The sequence below is a fragment of the Mytilus edulis genome, chromosome 10, assembly GCF_963676685.1.
Source record: "Mytilus edulis chromosome 10, xbMytEdul2.2, whole genome shotgun sequence".
Lineage (NCBI taxonomy): Eukaryota > Metazoa > Mollusca > Bivalvia > Mytilida > Mytilidae > Mytilus > Mytilus edulis.
This window is the reverse complement of record NC_092353.1, coordinates 31,072,344-31,096,111: the sequence shown is the minus strand read 5'-3', so window position 1 is coordinate 31,096,111 and position 23,768 is coordinate 31,072,344. Positions and strand designations below refer to the sequence as shown.

The 23,768-nt window shown below is 34.5% G+C and overlaps 1 protein-coding gene across 2 annotated transcripts; it reads left to right on the top strand.

Annotated features, from left to right (window-relative positions):
• Window positions 1–4,036: 4,036 nt before the first annotated feature.
• Window positions 4,037–22,589, top strand: LOC139490883 (myosin-2 heavy chain-like). Of its 2 annotated transcripts, XM_071278004.1 has the most exons (3): window positions 4,037–4,245; window positions 5,628–5,882; window positions 21,269–22,589. In XM_071278004.1, the coding sequence occupies exon 3, from the start codon at window positions 21,306–21,308 to the stop codon at window positions 22,398–22,400; it is 1,095 nt and encodes a 364-aa protein (XP_071134105.1). In that variant the 5' UTR covers window positions 4,037–4,245; window positions 5,628–5,882; window positions 21,269–21,305; the 3' UTR covers window positions 22,401–22,589. The 2 variants fall into 2 exon arrangements, with proteins under 2 accessions (XP_071134105.1, XP_071134106.1); XM_071278005.1 differs by lacking the exons at window positions 4,037–4,245; window positions 5,628–5,882 and adding an exon at window positions 16,220–16,352.
• Window positions 22,590–23,768: the final 1,179 nt, after the last annotated feature.

Sequence of the window (23,768 nt, the reverse complement as noted above, 5' to 3'; positions counted from 1 at the left end):
TTTCTTTTGTTGCATCTTCTGACATCGGACTCGGACTTCTCTTGAACTGAATTTTGATGTGCGTATTGTTATGCGTTTAATTTTCTACATTGGCTAGATGTATAGGGGAAGGGTTGATATCTCATAAACATGTTTAACCCCGCCGCAATTTTGCGCCTGTCCCAAGTCAGGACTTAATTTTAGTTTCTTGTGTATAATTCGGCGTTTAGTACGATGTCCATAATCCATTATCACTGAACTAGTATACATATTTTTTAAGGGGCCAGCTGAAGGATGCCTCCGGGTGCGGGATTTTCTCGCTACATTGAAGACCCATTGGTGGCCTTCGGCTGTTGTCTGCTCTATGGTCGGATTGTTGTCGCTTTGACACATTCCCCATTTCCCTTCTCAATTTTAATCTAGATCTGTACGTTGAATTATCATTGGAATTTCTAACAAACTTAAACTTGATAAATGTAAGAATGAGCCTGTAAGCATATTTATTAAAATAAGGCCCCTGATATAGAAAAATATGCCGTTTATAATAAAAAAAAACGTGTGGACTAGAGCAGAAGCAACAACAGGGACTCGGTTAGCAGATTAAAATTTAATTATCAATGTTCAGTTTTCAAATCTTTTACTATCTTATCGGGCAGTTTCAGTATTCGGATATGAATAGTAAACTGCACATTGCTAGGAAAACAAAGAAATATTTATTCCAACGTTTACGTTTATAATAATGAAATACAAATATACAGGGAATACGAAAAAAGAATTGAAAAACATTGATAAACAAACTTCTAATCTAATCCCTGTGACCAATACCTGCGTCGCTGCATGTAATTGATTCGTTGAAAGACGTAACGCACGTTATTGCGTCAATACTGTGTATTCAACAAGTCCATACTAATAAACAGCTTTTCTATAAAATCATAACAGTTAAGATATATAAAACTTATATCCATAGACTAGACAGGTAAATACTATTTCGAAAAAAAGTGAAAATTGTTTTATCATACTTTACTATAGTCTAAAATAAGGACAACATATTGACAAAACGTCAAAAATATGCGTGTCAGACGTAACAGACTATACGCATAATAACTTTAGAAGGGGTGTTTGTGTTCTTCAAAACAGTGTTATATCCACGAAAATTCGAATGAATGATATGCTTTATATATAAAGTATTACAATATTACTGAATATGCGTTCCTGTAACGATCAACGCTATTTTTTGTTAAAAACAAATAGTGGTCATTATGGTCAGATTTTGGAAAATGTTAAGATATCAAAATTAATAGGTTTTAAAATATAAGATAATATGATATTTCGTTTGTGTAAATTATGTTCACAAAAGTACATACATAGACCTTGTCAGAATCGAATTTTTGTAGCACTCACACTTCATATAAAAATGCAACGGCGTCTGGCAAATGTCTTGCAAGATGTCCAATGTCGGATTTTGCCGCTTTTTACAAATAAATTGGCATTTGCGACGCTATTCATTGAAAAATTAGACTAGTTGCATGCTACATAGTGCTTTTCCGTAATTGTGCTTTAACTTTGCAAAACAGCTACATGGTTATTAATAATTTGCGTAGTCAAAACGACTTCGTTTTCAAAGAAATGAAATGTCTTGCAAGTTTGTCCACTGGACGATTTTCATACGTTTTCAACGTTGTCTATTCGGGGTACGCTATTTATGGTGGATCATCTTGTATATTTCCTCAGACAGAATTTTCTTGATGGTCAGATACTATCAATAAGACCACAAAGTATTAAAAAAAAAATCCGATGACTGGGGTTGTTCGTTTAGATGAGGTTCTTAAGTTGTGAAAAAGTTAGTATCATGAGAGGATAAAAAAATCCTCTTTTTCAAAAAGCGTAAAACTTCGATTTTTTTTTATTTCTCTGCAATAAGATTCATATGTATATAACTTGAAAGTAAAAATGAAATTGGGCCTAAAGCGTGCCAGTGGCTATATACACCTCTCCACATCATACAGAGCTTGTGAATATATGAGATGAATTATAATTAACCTTTTATTTCTGACAATCGTTTCATTTCTTAATCTGATTGTACCGCTATTAGTAAATTGAATTTTATAAGCAAGACCCGTTTAACTTGTAATTCCCGACAAACTTTTTATAGTAAAGCAAAATATATATCTTCCTCCTTTTCGGAACTAAATGGGGAAACAATGCATTTTATTACGTTTTATGTCAATTGGTCTCTGGTAGAGAGTTGTCTTATTGGCACTCATCATACCGAATATATCTCATAGTCTCATTTCATATAGATTTATGCATTACCCAAATACGATATATTTTGTTGTTTTTTGCTTACGTTACTTTCAGTGGGAAATATTTCATGCATATTCAGTACAACTAATCATTAAGAAGTATCCATATTGATATGCAAAACAAAAATTACAAGCGAAATAAAAAAAACTCATCCCAAATAATCATTAATCGCCGTAAAACGTAAGAAATTGACGTTACCATTTGAGACGCAATATCGAACCCATAGCTTTCACAATGAATAACAACCCGTTTGAAGATAAACTTGAAAATGTCACCATCCAGACCTCAGTTTCGATCAGAGTGCCCTTCAGAAACTTGGGTAAGAGTTTATATACAGATGGGTCAGACCCAAATGCCACAACAAACGGAGGGGCTGGTATATAGTATCAAGTACCTCAATGAAGATCAACAATCAGAGGCAATATCAATTAGCAGGCCTACATTGTTCAAACTACAAAGCTGAAGAAGAAGCTATACCCATGCTGCAAACTCCATCAAAAACGAAATTGATAACACAACTCAAGTAGTATTCCTGACTGATGCCCTCTCTGTGCTTCAAGCTTTGAAGAACGACAAGCTACCTCAACCCCAACAAGCTTCATACAACACCAAAAGTCTGACAACAGTACTTCAGTGGATCCATGCACACTGCGGAGTATTGGGTAATGAACAAGCAGATAAACTAGCAAAGTATGATGCTGAACAACAACAGGAAGAAAATCCAGTCTGCTACACAGAGATGAAGACTATCATCAAATCTTTGTTCAACACTTCACAGCAACAAGGCAGTTACCATCAGCTAACAAGATCTGAACTATCCACCATCTTTAGACTGAGGACTGGACACAACAGACCCCACCAACATCTACAACATGAAGTGGCTACATGGCAGATGTAAGTATTGCTTACCTACTACAACTCCATTCTCAAGTCGAGACCAAACATCAAATCATTCCAAGATTACTTTGACGAAAGCTTTATTTTCGGATAGACGGTCGGCGTCGAATTCTCGAAGACATGAATTCACGTCAATTGATGTGACGGGAACCTGTATCGACTTCGATGATAAAAAAAAATAACACAAAAGACCTCTACGGTGACCTATAGTTGCTTAAATCCCATGCTATATCATTTGTACCCTGCTTTGTAGCTGTCTCATTGAAAATCATAGTTACATCTCCTGATTTTATACTGAAAAAATCAATAAACACTAAGATTATCGAACATCTACCACTTCAATCTAATTAAAAACCGATCTCTTGGACGTGACATATCAGAAAACGACAGCGATGAGAGATTGGGTTTTATTTAGATTGACGATTTTACTGACAACGGACATGCATTTTACTTATTTATTTACTGTACAATCATTGGTTTAGATGATATTATTTTCTAGTGCAGTACAGTGCCACTGAAAAAAATAATAACAGGAATTATCATTCTATTAGGACGAAACAATATCCATTTATACCCAAACTTTAGTACATGTTTTTTTTAAATACGGATGTTGTTAAGGGCATCGTACTTTTTTCTTCTCTTTTAATCAGTATATTTTTGCGCTTTCTTTCTAAACGTTCTCTAACCTTTTAACTAGAAGTTCAACGGAAACGTTTACTTTATTTTATTTCAAAATCAAATCCATCATATGCTTTTGTTATACAATACACGTAGGATGAACTGATTGCGTGATGTGATATTGTATTTTGTAGTATAGATTTCCTCTTGTACTGAGTGTGCCGAATAAGATATCTGCGTTTCAATTCCCAAAAGTATATCAGAATACATGTACGAAATTCAATGATGACGAAAAGAAAATGCGAGGTGTGCATTAGAATATAAATAGTGTGAACGCGTTGTCACGATGATAAAACTACTAGTAGCTGAAAATGATAAGTTCAATAGATTTAGCTATCTGCAACAATTATCAGTGGAACCGAGAATAGATAACGCAGATTTATACAGGTACTAGTATAGTTTAATCTTTTATTAAAGAATGATGTAGATTTGCACGAATTATACTATAAAGGAATATAATAACATATAAGTTTACCAAACACGCATTTCTGGATAACCATTATCAGGTTTGTTTGAAATCAAAACTACAGGAAGTAAAAATGAGCAAATATCTCGCTGGCAGCATTAAAGAGTCGGAAAAGAAAATAAATGAAATCCATCATTTACAATATACCTCAATTATTAATTTTGTTTTAAGATTCATTATTTATTGGTGTTTGATATCGCTTTTAATACTATTGATTATATATATAGTGGCGGTCGGTTTGTTTTTTATTGGTGAAGAAAGCCGGAAAGCCAGGAGAAAAACCATCCGAACTTCCAGTCGGCCACCGATACCCCGAAAATGACAAACTATTTGAAGTGACAACAAAATTAATAAAAAGGAAGGCAAAATGTCATAAATATTTGGAATTTGGGGATATTTAATTCAAAACCCATGAAATATCTATATTCTTGGATATGTTTTTCTATTAAAGATAGGCTTTTTAAATTAAAATAAGGTTAAGAATGGCAGCACTACTATATCTTTTATACTACCCATTCACTTCGTTTTGTTGCAAATCACTGATTACATTGTTGTAGACCTTCAGGGTGACGGCTGTGTCACTGTTGGTCTTCTTTCGATCGACAGGAAAACTGATGGGGATCGGTTTGCGGGTTGTGAGGGAAGTATGAGTACGTTAAATCCGATTCCTCGGATGACGGGAGTGCCACGCTTTCTGCATGTCTAGAACCCTTGCGCCAACTGTTTGAGAAATTTGAAATACCTGCCCTACTCAATATATTCTCATTCTCCGATTGTATGCCAAATTGCCCTTCCGTTATCCCTACCCGCCCTCTATTGCAGAAAATACCTAATTTATTTTTGGTAACGCCTTGTCCCCTGAACATGCAGGAAATTTTTGCCACTGGAGGCTTAGCAATCATCAATCAATCTACATCTTATTGATTCGATAATGATTCAAAGAGGAGTGACATGCTTCGTGAAATTATTGCTTTTTATTGGTGGGGAAATCGTGGAATTTTATTGCAGACAATGATATAAACGTTTTTCTTAGGCATGTAATGAAAATGAATACCGCTACATATTTTTCGCGAATGTTTTGGTCAATTAAACCTTATTATAGTGTAGTTGCTGCTTGGATAATATGAATTATGCGAGTTATAAATGCATTTAAGGTGATGTTGTAACACAACACTTTTCAAGACATACAGATCATAAACAATATATTCAGTATGATTACATACAGTGTCATTTAATTTATCCTTCTACACTTTAAAAAGACAATTGAAAGAGTATATAAATGTAATTTGTATTTACTTAACAGAGCGAACCTCTTAGAAGATTAAAGGTAAATCATCGATACAATGTTTCTAAAACAGATGATCTTGATATGTTACCCCGTAACAATAGCCCCCACCAGAGATCCAACATGGCTATATGTGCATTTCAGTTTCTTATCTTGATAGGATATAAGCTAGCTGTGTAAAAACATGTCATGTTGACAGTCCAACTGACAAAACAGGATTATTCTTGATAAATATTTAGAAGAAGCTGTCATTCAAATCTTCTGTGGAAAATGGTAAGTTTATTTTCTCTCAATTTATTTGAATTATCCTATAAATAAATGAAATAATTATGTTGGATGGAAATGAACGAGATGCCGTCCCAGCAGCACCAAGTTATCTCTATATAATAAACATAAGTGCGCTAAGAATAAAACAAGAATGTGTCCATAGTGCACGGATGCCCCACTCGCACTATCATTTTCTATGTTCAGTAGACCGTGAAATTGGGGTCAAAACTTTAATTTTGAATTAAAATTAGAAATCTCATATCATAGGAAACATGTGTACTAAGTTTCAAGTTGATTGGACTTTAACTTAATCAAAAACTACCTTGACCAAAAACTTTAACCTGAACTTCACACTATCATTTTCTATGTTCAGTGGACCATAAAATTGGGGTCAAAACTATAATTTGGCATTAAAATTAGAAAGATCATATCATGGGGAACATGTGTACTAAGTTTCAAGTTGATTGGACTTCAACTTCTTTAAAAACTACCTTGACCAAAAACTTTAACCTGAAGCGAACGGACGCACGGACGCACAGACGGACGAACGGAGGCACAGACCAGAAAACATAATGCCCCTCTACTATCGTAGGTGGGGCATAAAAAAAACAACATCTAAAACAAAGATTTTATAGTCCGAAAAATTAATAAAACTTGGTAAAGAAAATCCCTATAGTCATTATGTTATTTTGTCTCTAGTGGAAAGTTGACCAAAGACAAATTCACATCACATCTTTTATATATCAAGACGGTTGGGAGATATATTAAAACCTCTTTCTCAATTATTAATATAAATTCTATCATCCTCTGAAACTGACATTATCAAGATGCTTGATTTCTTGATCGACAACATATTTGTTTCGTTTGAAGGACGTGTTAAAAAAAAACCCACACTATCGGCATTTCCATGGGAACCAACTGTGCCCCTCTTGTCGACTTGTTCCTTTATTCTTTTAAGGCTGACTTCATGCAAGAACTAGAAACCAAAGAAGTTAGTATTATCATTTGAATTAATTTCCGCTTTATATATATAGATGATGCCCTCCCACAAAATTTAGTGACTATGTTGAACGCATCTATCCCATCAGACTAGAGATAAAGGATACAACAGATACAGCTAAGTCTGCCTCATATCTTGACTTACATCTATATATAGAAATTGACAATTAGAGTCGGTCGAAAACAAAACTTTACGACAAAAGAGATGATTTGAGCTTCCCAAATGTGAACTTTTCATTTCTATGTAGCAACATTCCAGCAGCGCCTGCAAACGGACTACATATCTCACAATTGAATCGATATTCCCGGACTTGTATTCCTATCATTATTTCCTTGATAGAGGGTTGCTGCTCGCAAGGAAACATTGTGCAGTTGAAATCATCCCTTCGTAAGTTTTACGGACGTCTTCACGGGTTGGTTGACCGTTATGGATTTTCCGTTTCACAGATGATATCGGATATGTTTCTGATGTGGTAATTACAATCCCGTTCCCTTTTCACGAATGTGAACTACCAAATAAGACTATTTACCGGGTTTGTAATACCATAAACAACACGAAGGGTGCCACATGTCGATCAGGATCTGCCACCCTTCCGGAACACCTGAGATCACCCCCAGACTTTGGTGGGGTTCGTGTTGCTTAGTCTTTATTTTTCTATGTTGTGTTTTGTGTACTATTGTTCGTCTTTTTGTCTTTACTTTTGTAGCCATGGCTTTGTCAGTTAATTTTTGATTTATGAGTTTGGATGTCCCTCTGGGATCTTTCGCCAATCTTTTTGAAGGCAGCAAGTCCCAGCATGTATGATTTATTTAGTTTTGATCCAATCTTGTTTTATAATATAGTTTTTCAAACATACATTTTTTTCTTAAAAAATCCTGCACTAAGTCAAGGATATGGCAATTGTTATCAAATAGTCAGTTTCTATGTATGCTGGCGTTTGTTTTTGTTGCGGTTCAGTGTTTCTGGTGTTCCATTGTTTTTCTCTTAAAGTTGATGTCAGGTTCCCATCGGTTTTAATTTGTAACCCGGGTTTGTTTTCACTTTATCGATTTACGACTATTGAACAGCGGTATACTACTGTTTTACTGCCTTTATTTTCACCAACGAAAATAGAATTTTTACATTGTCTTATCGGGGCCTTTTATAGCTGACTATGCGCATTGGGTATGGGCTTTGCTCATTGTTGAAGGCCGTACGGTGACCTATAGGTGTTAATGTCTGTGTCATTTTGGTTTTTTGTAGATAGTTGTCTCATTGGCAATCATACCACATCTTCTTTTTTATATGATACACAATCAAATTAACGATGCTATCACAAACAAATATATGTTTATTGATTCAAATCATTGTTAGAAAATTAGGAAACTTAAATCGGTTCTTCATTCCTTAAACAATGTATGACGAATTTTGTCTTTTTTGTTATTTGAATTTGTGCTTTATAGTATCGATTTGATGAGTAAACTCCTCTCTTACTGGTTTTAACAGTTTGTTCTATTGTTGTGTTTTAAACAACTTCATATGTTAGCCGTAGAGTGGCGGTCACAAACATGTTTAACATCGCCATATTCTTAATATGGGTTCTGATCTGTCCCAAGTCCACAAGAGGGACGAAAGATACCAGAGGGACAGTCAAACTCATAAATCGAAAAAAAAACTGACAACGCCATGGCTAAAAATGAAAAAGACAAACAGACAAACAATAGTACACATGACACAACATAGAAAACTAAAGAGTCAACAACACGAACCCCACTATAAACTAGGGGTGATCTCAGGTGATCCGGAAGGGTAAGCAGATCCTGCTCCACATGTGGCACCCGTCGTGTTGCTTATGTGATAACAAATCCGGTAAATAGTATACTTCGGTAGGTCACATTCATGAAAGGGAAGGGAATTGTAGTTACAACGTCAGGAACATATCCGATGTCATTTGTGAAATGGTTATTCCATAACGGTCAAGCGACTCGTGATGGCGTCCGTAAAATTTACGAAGTGATGATTTCAACTTCCCCATTTGGAACTCTTGGTTTAATAGCTTCCTTGTGAGCAGCAACCCTCTATCAAGAAAATCATGATATGAAATGCAAGCACGGGAATATCGTATCAATTGGGAGATATATACACCGTATGCAGGTGCTGCTGGAATGTTGCTACTTAGAAATAGAAAGTTCACAATTAGAAAGCTGAAATCATCTCTTTTGTCGTAAAGTTTTGTTTTCAACCGACCCTCATTGTCAATTTCTAGATGTGAGTCAAGATATGAGGCCGACTTAACTGTATCTGGTGTATCCTTTATCTCTAGTTCGATGGGATAGATGCGTGAAACATAGTCACCAAATTTTGTATTATTTAGTGAAAGAACATCATTTATATAGCGGAGAGTTAAAGGATATTGCTAACTCCTTATATTTCATCCTAAGAAGTTCCTGTATGAAGTCAGCCTCATAATAATAAAGAAACAAGTCGGCAAGAAGAGGGGCACAATTTGTTCCCATTGGAATGCCGACAGTCTGTAGAAAAACTCGTTCTCCGAACGTAACAAATATGTTGTCAATCAAGAAATCAAGCATCTTGATAATGTCAGTTTCAGAGAATTTTTTGTTTGAATAAGATCCTTTACAAGGTAGGATGTATCCCTCCCTAAGACAAGATACTTGTATCTACGTTGGCCATTCTTTTTTATGAAACAAAGCAATACCAAATCTTTCAATTTGTCTTTTAGTTTTGAATGTGGAATACTATACATTTCTTTCCCGTGTCTGAGGGAGATATGAAGATTTGTTCACCCAAGAATATTCATATATCACGAGGGCTCTGCCAGAGGGAATGATATGATTTTCGAGGTTGAACAAATCTTCATATCTCCCGATGCCAAGGGAAATGAATGTTTTATTCCACTGCCTATGTTTTGTTTACTTTTTGAATATCAAATATTAGTTTGAATACATTGTTTTTTCTTATCCGCTTGTTTTTATTACTAAACACGACATACCGTCATTGATAAACAGTACGGATAAAAAGTTAATTATTCGCCTTTTTTTTTATAAACGTCTGAATAAATCTGTACAAGAAAATTATATTTGCTATGTCTATTTAGAAAATAAGAAGTTTAAGACGTTATGTACAGCGCGCAACGTCGCATGATTTAGTACCGACATTTCAGAGGGGGATATTATGGAACGCCATGACTGCCTTATATTAATGATCAGCATTATATGCAGTGCTCACACCATTATATTAAGTGCTCACAACATTATATTAAGTGCTCACAACATTATATTAAGTGCTCACACCATTATATGCAGTGCTCACACCATTATATTAAGTGCTCACAACATTATATTAAGTGCTCACACCATTATATGCAGTGCTCACACCATTATATTAAGTGCTCACAACATTATATTAAGTGCTCACAACATTATATGCAGTGCTCACACCATTATATTAAGTGCTCACAACATTATATTAAGGGCTCACAACATTATATTAAGTGCTCACACCATTATATGCAGTGCTCACATCATTATATTAAGTGCTCACAACATTATATTAAGTGCTCACAACATTATATTATGTGCTCACAACATTATATTAAGTGCTCCCAACATTATATGCAGTGGTCAAAGCATTATATGAAGTGGTCAAAACATTATATGCAGTGGTCACAACATTATATGAAGTGATCACAACATTATATGAAGTGATCACAACATTATATGAAGTGCTCACAACATTATACGTTTTTTGTTGTATGATGAGATTGTTGTATGATGAGATTGATGTATGATGAGATCATTCGGTAAACATCGTTTTTTAGCAGAAATTACCGAATCCATAATTTGTAAATTACGGTAATGCCCAGCAAACAAATTTAAACAGTTATTAAAGTCATGTGATCATAAGGCAGTATACAATATTTAAAACTGATTGAAATAAGTAAGGAAAAGATGAAACTAAGAAGTGAATGATTAAAGTAGTTCTGTTCGTCGTAAGAAATACGGATGGCAAAATGTAAGTGAAATAATAAAAAGCTTATTTAATGAAATATCGAAGGGAAATTTGTATGACATATTCCTCGAGCTCATTTGCTACTGAAGAACTTTAGCAAGGGGCCACTTTATAGTCCGTACTCAGTTTAAAAAAAGCTTAATTACATTTTAAATAAAACAGTCAGCTTTCTATAACACATAAGCGTTATATTACGCTAGCTTATATATATGTCATGATTGAGTCATTTTTGGCATCCATTTTCAGAATTTGTTATTTCACATGAATAAGTATCTAACAGATATGGAAAATGCAGTTTAAAGCATTTCATTGTAGGTGTTTAACATAACTTTAGGCAGCAACCATTTATTTTTTTTTTGGGGGGGGGGGGCTATTGATTTTTATTTTTTTTCGCGACAAGTCGAAAATATCTTTTTTAATTCAATTTTAGCATTACATATATTGGCAGCTAGGGGTGAATCAACCAAATGTTTTTTCTCAGAATCAAAAACAAGTTATTTTTTTCTCCAAAAACTGGAAACACACTTTTTTTCAAAAAAATCCATAAATTTTACCCTTTCAAGACCCAGTTTTACATTATTTTCATTTAAAGTTATCATCTCTTATGAAAACTGAGTTTGTGGGGATGAAAAACGTTTACTACGTTTGTTCGTCATTTTGCACGGTTAATATATATTAAAAAAGTGGTATGCTTGATAATGAAACAACTTTCCACAAGAGACAAAATGACATCACAGAAATTAACAACTAAACGGCCACAGTACGGCCTTCAACAATGAGCAAAGCCCATACTGCATAGTCATGCAGCTATAGAAGGCCCCGAAATGATAAACGTAAAATATTCCTAATTTATGTACATACAAACGATCGAAAAACTAACATGTATATAACACATTAACAAACGACAACCACTGAAATAAAGGCACCTCCTGACTTGGGACAGCCACATATACAGAATGTGCGGCGGGTTTTAACATGTTAGCGGGATACCAACCCTCCGTCTAACCTGGGACAGTGGCGTAACAGAACAACATAAGAACGAACTATGAAAATCAGTTGTAAAAGGCTTAACTCATCAGATGGGTACAAATATAAATCCATCTACCAGAAAATAGAGTAGACGTGGGCGGGTACTTCTATATCCCAACAACAAAAAGACACTATAAGTACTGATCTGAGAGTACTCGCAATTACTGACAGCTAGTTCAAAGCCACTAACAACTAATAAAAAAACATGCATCTAAGTTTTGCATTTAGGTAAAGATTGAAACAAACTGTGAGTAAAATAGAATGATTTACTATTATTGGATAGTAACGATTGTCCATGAAAAAGGAGTCATTTTCAATTTTCTTAAACTTTGTACTTGTTTGGATATATAAATATTTTGATATGAGCGTCACTGGTGAGTCTTATGTAGACGAAACAAGCATTTGGCGTACTAAATTATAATCCTGGTACCTTTGATAACTACTTGACCTAAATTAATTCTGGTTAAGGTAAATTAAGATACAAAATATAATCAACTACAAGTCATAGAAGAATAATATCTTTTAGATCGCACTTCTTTGATAACAATGGACCTCGAAAAAAGATTCAAATTTGTGTTTAGGTCCAGATGATAGCAACAACACAAAAAAGAGCAATGCTATTTGTTGCTGAGCACTTCTTTGATTTTATTTAAAGTCCACACAATTTGTTTTGTAACGGAAGCACAAAAAAAGATACTCATTATTATGTCAATATATAATTGTAATATAATTATATTAATGGAGAACTTTTAGCATTGTTTTACTGTGAATTCTTCTCGTTGTTGTGATTGGCGTTCTAATTCTTCTCACATACAAGCTTGTCTATAGTCTGAGGATTTCTGTTATTTTTGCTACCAATTTTTTTCCATATCCCATGTTAGGATCAATCTCAAAGGTTGAAAATTTCATATCTGAATATTTTTTTCGTTATCTGGAAAGTTACTTTTGACGGCGGATCTTGATTGTTTCTGTGGGGCTTCTTTCTCATGGATAGGGATCACTCACGGGGGAAAAAATGGAAAATTGTCGAAACTAATTTGACTTTTATGTATAGCATAAAATCGAGAATGGAAATGGGGAATGTATCAAAGAGACCACAACCCGACTCCATAGAAAAAACAACGGCAGAAGGTCACCAACAGTTCTTCAATGTAAAGAGAAATTCCCGAACCCGGAGGCGTCCTTCAGCTGGCCCATAAACGAATATATATTAGTTCAGTGATAATGAACGCCATACTAATTTCCAAATTGTACACAAGAAACTAAAATTATAATAATATAAGAAAAACAAAGACCAGAGGCTCCTGACTTGGGACAGGCGCAAAAATGCGGCGTAGTCCGAATTATATTCTTAAAAGAATTTAAATTCACAAACTAGTTATTTTGCACCAAACATTAATAACTGTTTAAATTTGTTTGCTGGGAATTACCGTAATTTACAAATTATGGATTCGGTAATTTCCGCAAAAAACGATGTTTACCGAATGATCTCATCATACATCAATCTCATCATACAACAATCTCATCATACAACAAAAAACGTATAATGTTGTGAGCACTTCATATAATGGTGTGAGCACTTAATATAATGTTGTGAGCCCTTAATATAATGTTGTGAGCACTTAATATAATGGTGTGAGCACTGCATATAATGTTGTGAGCACTTAATATAATGTTGTGAGCACTTAATATAATGGTGTGAGCACTGCATATAATGTTGTGAGCACTTAATATAATGTTGTGAGCACTTAATATAATGGTGTGAGCACTTAATATAATGGTATGAGCACTGCATATAATGTTGTGAGCACTTAATATAATGTTGTGAGCCCTTAATATAATGTTGTGAGCACTTAATATAATGGTGTGAGCACTGCATATAATGTTGTGAGCACTTAATATAATGTTGTGAGCACTTAATATAATGGTGTGAGCACTGCATATAATGGTGTGAGCACTTAATATAATGTTGTGAGCACTTAATATAATGGTGTGAGCACTGCATATAATGGTGTGAGCACTTAATATAATGTTGTGAGCACTTAATATAATGCTGTGAGCACTTAATATAATGGTGTGAGCACTGCATATAATGCTGACCATTAACATAAGGCAGTCATGGCGTTCCATAGGATATGATACTGAGCGAGGAATATGAAGATTTGTTCAACGATACGTGGGACAGTCTCAACCAATCAAATACTGTTTAAACTATCAATATGTATAAACAGTGGAATAAAATGGAATGTGTAATTCAATAGTATTCGTTGGCCGTTTGAGTTTTGTCATATTGTTTAGGCCGTTGATTTTTGTCATAATTAATTGTCCCACATTTTGTCATAATTAATTGTCCCACATTTTGTCATACCAATTTCTTATGAATTCTGATTTTTTTTAAATGCAGTTCGTTGTCATCTATAATCTGTTACGGTCCTTTGGTCTGTGTGGATAGTCATCTCAATGACAACCAAACATGTATAATTTTGAAATATATTTGTCCAACCTTGTCATATCGAAAACCTCTTTCGTTCCTTATACATGTTTTTTTTTTATCATTTAAGAAAAATACTTTTTCATAAAGCTCAGAGGGGCAAATATTATAAATTGAGATGTCATATATATTACTAAGCGTCCAGTGGTGAATATGTCATTCATATCCAGAACAGTAAAATATTGCTCACAAACACTTTTAACCGATTTCCTTTAACCATTTCAAATAAAGTTGTTAAGCATTTGTTTGTACAGATATTTTAGTTTATTTATTTAAATCATTGTTGATATCTTTTATATTTTATCATTAAGTATTTTAAGAATTAAAGGTACATTGAAACTAACGATATTTTGAAAAAGTAAGCTATTCCTGAAGAAAAAAATATTACGATACCATACATTTTTATCTAAACCAATTGTTTAAAACAGAGAGATTTACAATGTCTGAGAAGATTATTATAACTTATTTTCAAATTTAATGTTCCTTAAACGGTAAAAATATCTTCAAAACTTTACTCGACATTTACAAATAAATTTATTATTCTGAAGCAATTGTATTATCGAGGACTGTTACTCCATGCACCAGCAGCGATACCGATTTAGTGGTGGTAAACAATTGTATTATCGAGGACTGATATACTCCACCAGCAGCGATACCGATTTAGTGGTGGTAAAAACATATAAAATGATATTCGCGTAGGTCATACATACAGTCCTTTATATGAACCACGTACTATACGCTAGACGTATGTTTCGTCTACATAAGACCCTTAGGTGACACTATAAATAAAACAGGCAAACTCAATATAACGACATTAAAGAAAATGAAAAGTTTCTTTTAAAAAAAAATGTGCTTAATTTTGCTTACACTATATCTATGTCCAGTGTGTGTGTAATACTAATAAAATATGTTTCTGGAAAAGTCCACGTACCTACCTACCCGCCGTCGAGACCCGCGGTAGCCCGCTATCAGGTCGACCACGTACCTTTACCCGTGGTAGCCCGCTTTCAGGTCGACCACGTACCTTTCACCTACCATTAGTACGCTGGTAATCAAAACATTTGAAAGCAAACATAAAATGTTTTGCCTTATACAAAAATAATTTCAAATATAAGAACTCAAATGGGTGTTTCGAGCAACCGAGAGGACATTTAAATTAAAATGTTTTCGCTCATGTAACTATTAGTAACAGTATTTGCACATCATTTTTAACAGAATTGTTTTATCAAGATATTCAAACGAAAAACTATATAATTGATATGACCTTCATACACTACAATAGAATTTATAACCAGCCCTCGGATATCTCGAATCTAATTCAATATTAAGTAAACTTTTCGAGTATCTTGTTCCTTTATTGCCGTGCTTAATAGTAAAACTATATATATATTTTTTTTATGAGTGTTCTTCTCGACATAGCGATGTTGGCTGAAGAAAACGACCCTTTTTGGTTAAAACATAAAAAAGATGTGCAAGTTTTTCACGGGGCGTTGCATGAGATTGCACGCGACCAACATTTGGTTAGATATGGGTATAAATTTTGATTTATAAATGATATGCATTTAGTAACGCTTCAACAGTGTGATTATTTTTCTAAATATTGACCTTTGTATTTTACAAGAAACGTATCAGCTATCTATTTAATTATAATTAATACAAATCCGTACCAAGGAATTAAAATTTGATATCATCGCTGAATACGAAACAATGTAAAGGTTATTACAATGGGTCTATCGAATTGTTTCGATCAAACCTCAGCGTGCTTCAACGCGATATCAAAATCCTGTAATTTGATTCTCTACTGTTTAACTACTTGTAACTTGTCAAATATATTCTTAAGTTCCCAGTAGGGTATGTTATTCATGTAAAATTAGAACAAACTTAAACAGTGGACATATATAACTACACCGGTTGCATGCATACAGGAATATCTATAGAGCTTAAGGTACGATGTCTTTTTATTTTTATTTTCGATCATTTTCACTTAATATTTATTTTTTAGGGGGTTGATGTTCATTCTGCATTTTAGTTGCACTGTGTTTACCTTGCAAGATGCACAGGAATATCAAATTGAATTTTGAAAATTCCTTCGTTGTCGTAAAAAAAGCAACGACATCAAAAATAATACTTTCTCTGTGTAGCCTAATTTTAAAGTATCATCAACTTCAATTGGTTTAGATACAAGAAGATGTGGTATGAGTGCCAATGAGACATCTCCCCATCTATTTGTTTAGAATCATGATCAATCATAGATCACAACTTGAATAATGCACGAAGGACAAAGACTCTAGGTTTGTGAATCGCAAAATCATTAAAAGCGCAAATGACGTTATTATTTATGGAGGAAGCCGGTGTTATATAGCCATTCTTCCCCCATGCCAGTTTTTCCCCCGGGGGAAAGACTGGCATGAGCCAATGTTTCCCCCGGGGGAATTTTGGATCATTGTCATTCTTCCCCTGCGGAAAGTTGACAATACGTATACATATAGTAACTTTTCCCCCATGCCAATCTTTCCCCCCATAATATAGATTTCACTATATTTATACGCAAGTCTGGAAATTAAACCGAACAGTGTTACTAATTAATTAATTAAAATATTAATTTTATTATATATACATTTTTGTTTATTTACATTTACACAAGTCTGTCTACAGGTTTATCAGTCTGTCTATGTGTCAACTAGTCTGTCTTTCTGTGTACTAGTTTTTCTATGTATCCCCTAGTCTTTTTTTCATTTTTAACTGTCTGTCTATATATATGTTCAGACGTCTGTGTACATATTCACCAGCCTGTTTACATGTTTACCATTAATTAATGTCCACAAGTACGACTAGACTACATTTTCACTGGCTTTGGAACTTTTCAGTATAAACAGCGAATACTTTTTACTTTTATTTCGGTGCTTTGTGTCTACTGATTTTATGTAAGTGATTATTGTGCAGCGTACCAACATTTTAGTGAAGTCAATTGCAACTAATATTTTACAGTTTATTCTTGCGGTGTTCTGTCTTATGTTGGGTTGGGGAGGGTTTAGTTTAAGGCCGCCACATTCTTTATGTGCCATTCTAAAGCCAGGAACAGTGGTTGTTGTTTCATCTCGGTCATGTTTTTTTCGTAAGTTATTTTGTTATAAATAACTCCGTAGATTTGTTTGATTTTTTTTCATATTTTTATGTTCGGGGCATTTTATAGCCGACTAAATGAGGGTTTCTCGTAAGTGCTGGATGGTGTACCCTATGCACCTGTAGGACATGTGGGATTTTTTTTGTAGATCTTGTAAAGCTATAATATGGGTAGTTCCTGTACTTCCATGTCTCCCGTGCTGGTTGGTTAGAAGGGGTTTTCATATCTCCTTTAGGTTGGATGAAGTTTCATCCGTATCGGACTTCTTCTCATGATGAAAGCTTTAAGTCGACGAGTATTCCTCTCTATCCGTGCTTTCGAATTCGGCGAGTTCTTTTACTTAATTATACTTTGCATGATTTATCATGTAGAGTCATTTCATCATATTACTTTGTAGACATCATAGCCCGTCTGTCCAAGCCTAGGATTGACTAGAATTTGTTAAAGAAATTGTATTCATTTAGTCACTGATACCGAGGGTTCACGAGAGAATAGATGTGATCATCACATCAGAATATGCTTCGTCTGTATAAATATAACATGTTTATATCTATAAATACATTTCAAATGTATATTCATACGATGAAGCTTTAGTAACTATAAACTTATAAGAGGAAAATTACTATTCTTTTTTTTCATAAAAAATCTTACCGTGACGTCGCCGACGTTATATTACAAGGCGGAAAAACTAGCTTCTCACGCTACAGCGGGGGAAAAATTGGCCTGATCCTGGTTTTCCCCCATAACGCTGAGGGGGAAAAGTGGGATCATGCCAATTTTTCCGGGGGGAAATATTGGATCGATCCAGTCTTTCCCCCCGGAAAATTTGGCATGGGGGAAGAATGGCTATAGGACACCGGAATGGTAAAAGAGAACCACCGTCCATCGGCAGGAAAACTGGCAATCATTATAGTCAATTAAGATTGGATCAGAACGCAGGGCTCGAACTGGTAAAATCAGTCACGGTTGACAGGATAGTGGTACAGTAGTTGAATTTTAAAATTGGGAATGGAAATGGGGAATGTGTCAAAGAGACAACCACTCGACCAAAGAGAAGAAAACAGCAGAAGGCCACCAATGGGTCTTCAATGACATCAAGAAATCCCGCACCCGGAGGCTTTTTTTTTTTTTACTTTTTTTTCTTTCCTGACAAGTTGAACTACTACGACCACTCGACCATCGAGGTCCCCAAGGACATTTAAGATAAATAAATGACTGTTTAAGGGAATTAGCTTATCTTTGAAACACTGAATAACAGACCAATAAAAATAAAATTAATTGATGGCGTTGAACACAAAAAAAAAACACAATCAATTACCTATTGGTCATGTAGCTCCGGAAGTATTTTTTAAAACATTCTTTGGTTTTCGTCATTCCTGCATAATGCAAATAAATTTTAAAAAGAGCTCTGGACGCATTAAATTTTTAGAGTTATTTTTTCATTTTATTTCAATTTAAAAAATGACACAAACATCTTCCCAATCTTTGCTATTATTTCCTTCCATCATCACGAAAGGACTTTCGGTCACAGTTCTTTTGTAGAGAATTCCACTCTATGCAGCATCAACTTATTTTTAACTAATGTTATAACCATGCTTAGACAGAACATAAGGTGCCTGATTCGTTCCACGGCAAATTTTTCTTTGGATTCTAATTGGTTGACAAATGTTTTATTGCGCTCCAATTAATGTGTTTTCTGGCAGTCAAAAACGGTCAAATCAAAAACAGCTTGTAGAAACTCGTTCAATATTATAGTACAAATGCATTATTTTTTTATTGTCAAATCACAGATACTTGTCTCAGAAAAAAAATCCTATATACGGAAAAGATTTTTTTTTTCTGAGACTAGTGCCTGTGTATCAAATGATAAATTTAGAACCAATGATGTCAATTCTGGTTTGAATATGATTTCAATCAGCATTCTAAATTTTGGCACCTCGATAAATCAGCGTGCGACCGCTGGTTGCAATTTGGCCGCTCCGGTTCCAGGGTAGAATTCTTGAACAAGTCAAAATATGAAAAAAAAACAAGAGGATGTCAAATAGACAGCAAACCGGATTTTCCTGCAAGAAAATGATCATTTGGAAATCTGAACCCCCCAAACAGGATCAAGTAATGAAAATAAATTAACTTTTGTCGTTTACGGAAATGAAAAGGTAAAACTGATCTATTTATTACAAGTGATATAATATTGGAATTTGAGAAGGTATATAAGTGCACACAAACACATTTGTTCAGCTGGGATGGGTAAGACTAAGAAGTCATGTAGTCAATGATTAAAGAAATATGTTAATGAGATTATAACCTTATTTGATATAAAACCAGAGAATCTTGTGGTAACTCCGATAAATTTCCAGAAACAAACTTTCAAACGGCAACTCAACAACGATAAAAGCAAAATTTGAATTTGAAAAGAGTTCGTCAAAGCGTTATCTAGACATAAGTGATTGCACGGACAACGCTATAAATAAGTCTCGCTTTTGAAAGGTCTACAATTCAACAACGATAAAAACTTAAAATCGGGAAAAATCGGGCATGCCCTTCATGTATTCACATGAAACAACATATCTTAATTTGAACAGATTTCGTCAAAGCGATTTGATGTTACTGGACGGACACTGTTTGGCAGTCGCCCGCCTCAGCCGTTCGCCCACCGTACATTCCCAAATCAATAACCGATTTTACCTTTGAAAATTAAATGCAAAGACGTTTTGGAAATCACATCTTAAACATGACACTAATCATGTACTATATATAATGCCAATGTAAGGACATTTTTTTTAAGAGCGATTTAAATGCTTTGTGGTAGATGCTATCGGCATTCATCAAGTTGTGTTTAAACCAATGACAATATATCACCATTATCTATATAATAAGTATAGATTTATATTGCCAGGGTGGAATCCGAGGATTGTGATTTGTTTCTTCATGTGTTTTGTTTAAGTATAGATTGCATGATAAGATAGGAGAGATAACAAGATCTTACATCTATCAAATCTCATTGTCCAGATCATTAAAAAATATCTATCCCAATAACAGTCCGATTTATATAAACCTAACGATGTATAAATAATAAATGTATTTGAAAATTCATTTGGACATTTTTTTTAAAGAAATAAACTTGAGAATTTAAGATTACTTAGTTTGTAATTTGGATAAGTTCGTTAGAGGTAAGTATTTTTGACACGTTTTCTTCCTCATTCTGAGTTTGTATAGCCTTTAGTTTATCGATATGTTTTACGTAAACAATCTTCCCTTAGTACAGCATACAAAAAAATAAAAACAACGCAAACGGCTTCAGGCTAATGCTGACTAGTCACGATCAATGACTGGTACAGTCAAAACCAAAATGGATCGTTCGACTGTAAAAAAACATTAATTTAAACTAAAGTTATCGAGATAAAAACATTTCGATGTCATTTTTCGAGAAAATTATGACCATGACAATCATTTTATCATTTACTGTAATTCAAGATATTGAAATGTTTAATATTCAACCAAGTTGTTAATTTTTACAAAACTTTTATACAACATATCTTCAGCGTTGTGTCTTACTCCTTAGGCGCGCTAAACTTCATATCTTCAGACATTGAATGCGCCACTAACCCAAAATGTAAAATAGAACTTTGTTTGTTCTAGTCCAACTTGTAAAACCTGTAAAATCAGGAGAATATAATATTTTGAAAAATTACTATTTAAAAAACATATTGATTCAATTAAATGTTTTCCTCTTGCAGGCTTTCAACGAAGATAATTCTCGGGGAAGACATCGAGATGAACAGTGAGCTTGTCAAACTGAACAAAACCGCTAAAAAGAGAAGTCAAATAGAGCAGCTTCTTATGGTAGATCATAGTGATATCTATTTTGAAAATGAAAAACTTGGAGATAGACTAAATCGTTATTTGCACGCACTTCGCAAAGATCATCTCAAAAATGTTATTCTAAGAGACACTGAAATAAAACAATTAAATAGGGAACTCGAGACTTTATCAGCTATTTTAAGGACTTCGGAAATAGGTAGAAAAATACGGGAGAGAGCTGAGGCTGATGAAGAGGAGGAAGCTAAACTAAACAAATATCAAGCTGAACCGACTGAATCTGAGCGAGTCAGTATTTTAAAACGACGTTTAAGGGCACTGACGCCTGATCTCTCTGACTTCAAATCTTATGAAGAGCGACATAACAAAGTAAGAATAAAAAGTAGCTTAGAAATTTTTCAAGAAGAACCACGTATTCCGAAGACGAGAACTCCGTCACCAGATAGCGAAAAGGAAAACGAAAAAAGAACAACTATCCAACCTCATCCTCCGCACACAGTCCGATCTCACTCAGACTTATCAGGATTAAACCGACATCGAAAATTAAAGGAACGAATTGATACATCAGACTTCCCAGAAGAGTGGTTCACTACAGTTGTTCCTGCGTCTGACGCCGTGATTGCACGTGTCCGCCGTCATAAATCAGCTCCGCTTCACCAACAGTTGAAAATGTTAAGAGCGAAAAAGAAACCGGAGGAAACGAACGAGGAAGAAGAGTCTGAAATTAAAGAAGACGAAGACACAAATGAAGAAGTTCAAGGACTTAAAGTCATATGTGATACACCGGTTAGGCCGGTTGTCATGTCGTTAAGGCAACTGAAGGAAATTGCAAATATAGACAACCTTGCTGAAAAAGTGCCAAATAAGTTTGAAGATTTAAAGATAAAGCGTCTAGAGAGAGCAAAAGTTCATTTTGACAAATTGGAATCACGGTGTAGGAGATTTGTTCAAGATATAATGAGACAAAATGAAAAAGATATGGAGGATCTTAAAAAGCCGGTTCCTCCAAAATCTCCTAAAAGGAAACCATCAATATTGCCACCATCTTGATTATTACAGTATAAACTGTTTCATGTGTTCGAATTTTTGGTGGTGGGATTTAAAATTTATGGTCTGTTAAGTACCGTAGATATGGTAACTAATGGACTGATTCGTTTAAAAAATACCCATAATATTTCATTTTGATCAGAATGTTGTTTTTATACTTCTCATACAAAATAATCAAATAATTTTCAATCAGTCACTTCTTTTTGAGAATGTTGAAACGGCCTTTTGTCAAGTTTCAAAACGACAATCTCGCGTTTAATAACCCTTGCAACAACTCTCTGATGGCTATGAAAGTAATGAGTTTTTGATCCTTTCCAACATGTCCTGTCTTTTCTGTGGCATCACAAACATCCCAAAATTCTTCCCGTTGAACATTCCATTTGTAGTAACGATTTTGTAGTCCCAGGAATATACATGACATATTTTCCTACGGACGTTTAGCATTGCCACTTGCCTACTATTCGCCTCGTTATTCCAAAATATTTAGCCCGCACTAAACAGCTGTCACATCATAGAGGTATGAAGAATTTTTTCGAGCTGTTTGTACTTTAAAAAAATGCTTTTTTACCCCTGTTTCATTGCTTTGTACTTACGATCAACGTTTACGGAACACAAGTCCGCCACATTCACTTTTGTGGCAAAAGTATCTCATTGATTACTTATGCTGAGTTCACACGTAATTCGAATTCGATTCGCATTAACTAATTTGAATTAGTTTAATACGCATTCGAAACGTTTTACGTCCTAACGTCAATTCTAATTCGAATTGCAATTCGCTTTACTGTCCAATAAAATTAACGGTACCAATTTTCTTGCACCAGATGCGCATTACGACAATACATGTCTCTTCAGTGATGCTCGTGGCCAAAATATTTGAAATCCAAAGCTTATATAAAAGATGAAGAGCTATAATCCAAAAGGTCCAGAAAGTATAGCCAAATCCGTGAAAGGAATCAGAGCTTTGCATGAGGGAGATACATTCCCTAATTTATAATGATTTCTATCATTTTGTAACAGTAAATTTTAATAACACAAAATATCCGTATTTTCATGCCAGTACCGAAGTACTGGCTACTGGGGTGGTGATACCCTCGGGGACTAATAGTCCACCAGCAGAGGCATCGACCCAGTGGTAGTAATAAAATTAACGGTACCAATTTTCTTGCACTAGAAGCGCATTTCGACAATACATGTCTCTTCAGTGATGCTCGTGGCCAAAATATTTGAAATCCAAAACTTATATAAAAGATGAAGAGCTATAATCCAAAAGGTCCAAAAAGTATAGCCAAATCCGTGAAAGGAATCAGAGCTTTGCATGAGGGAGATACATTCCCTAGTTTATAATGATTTCTATCATTTTGTAACAGTAAA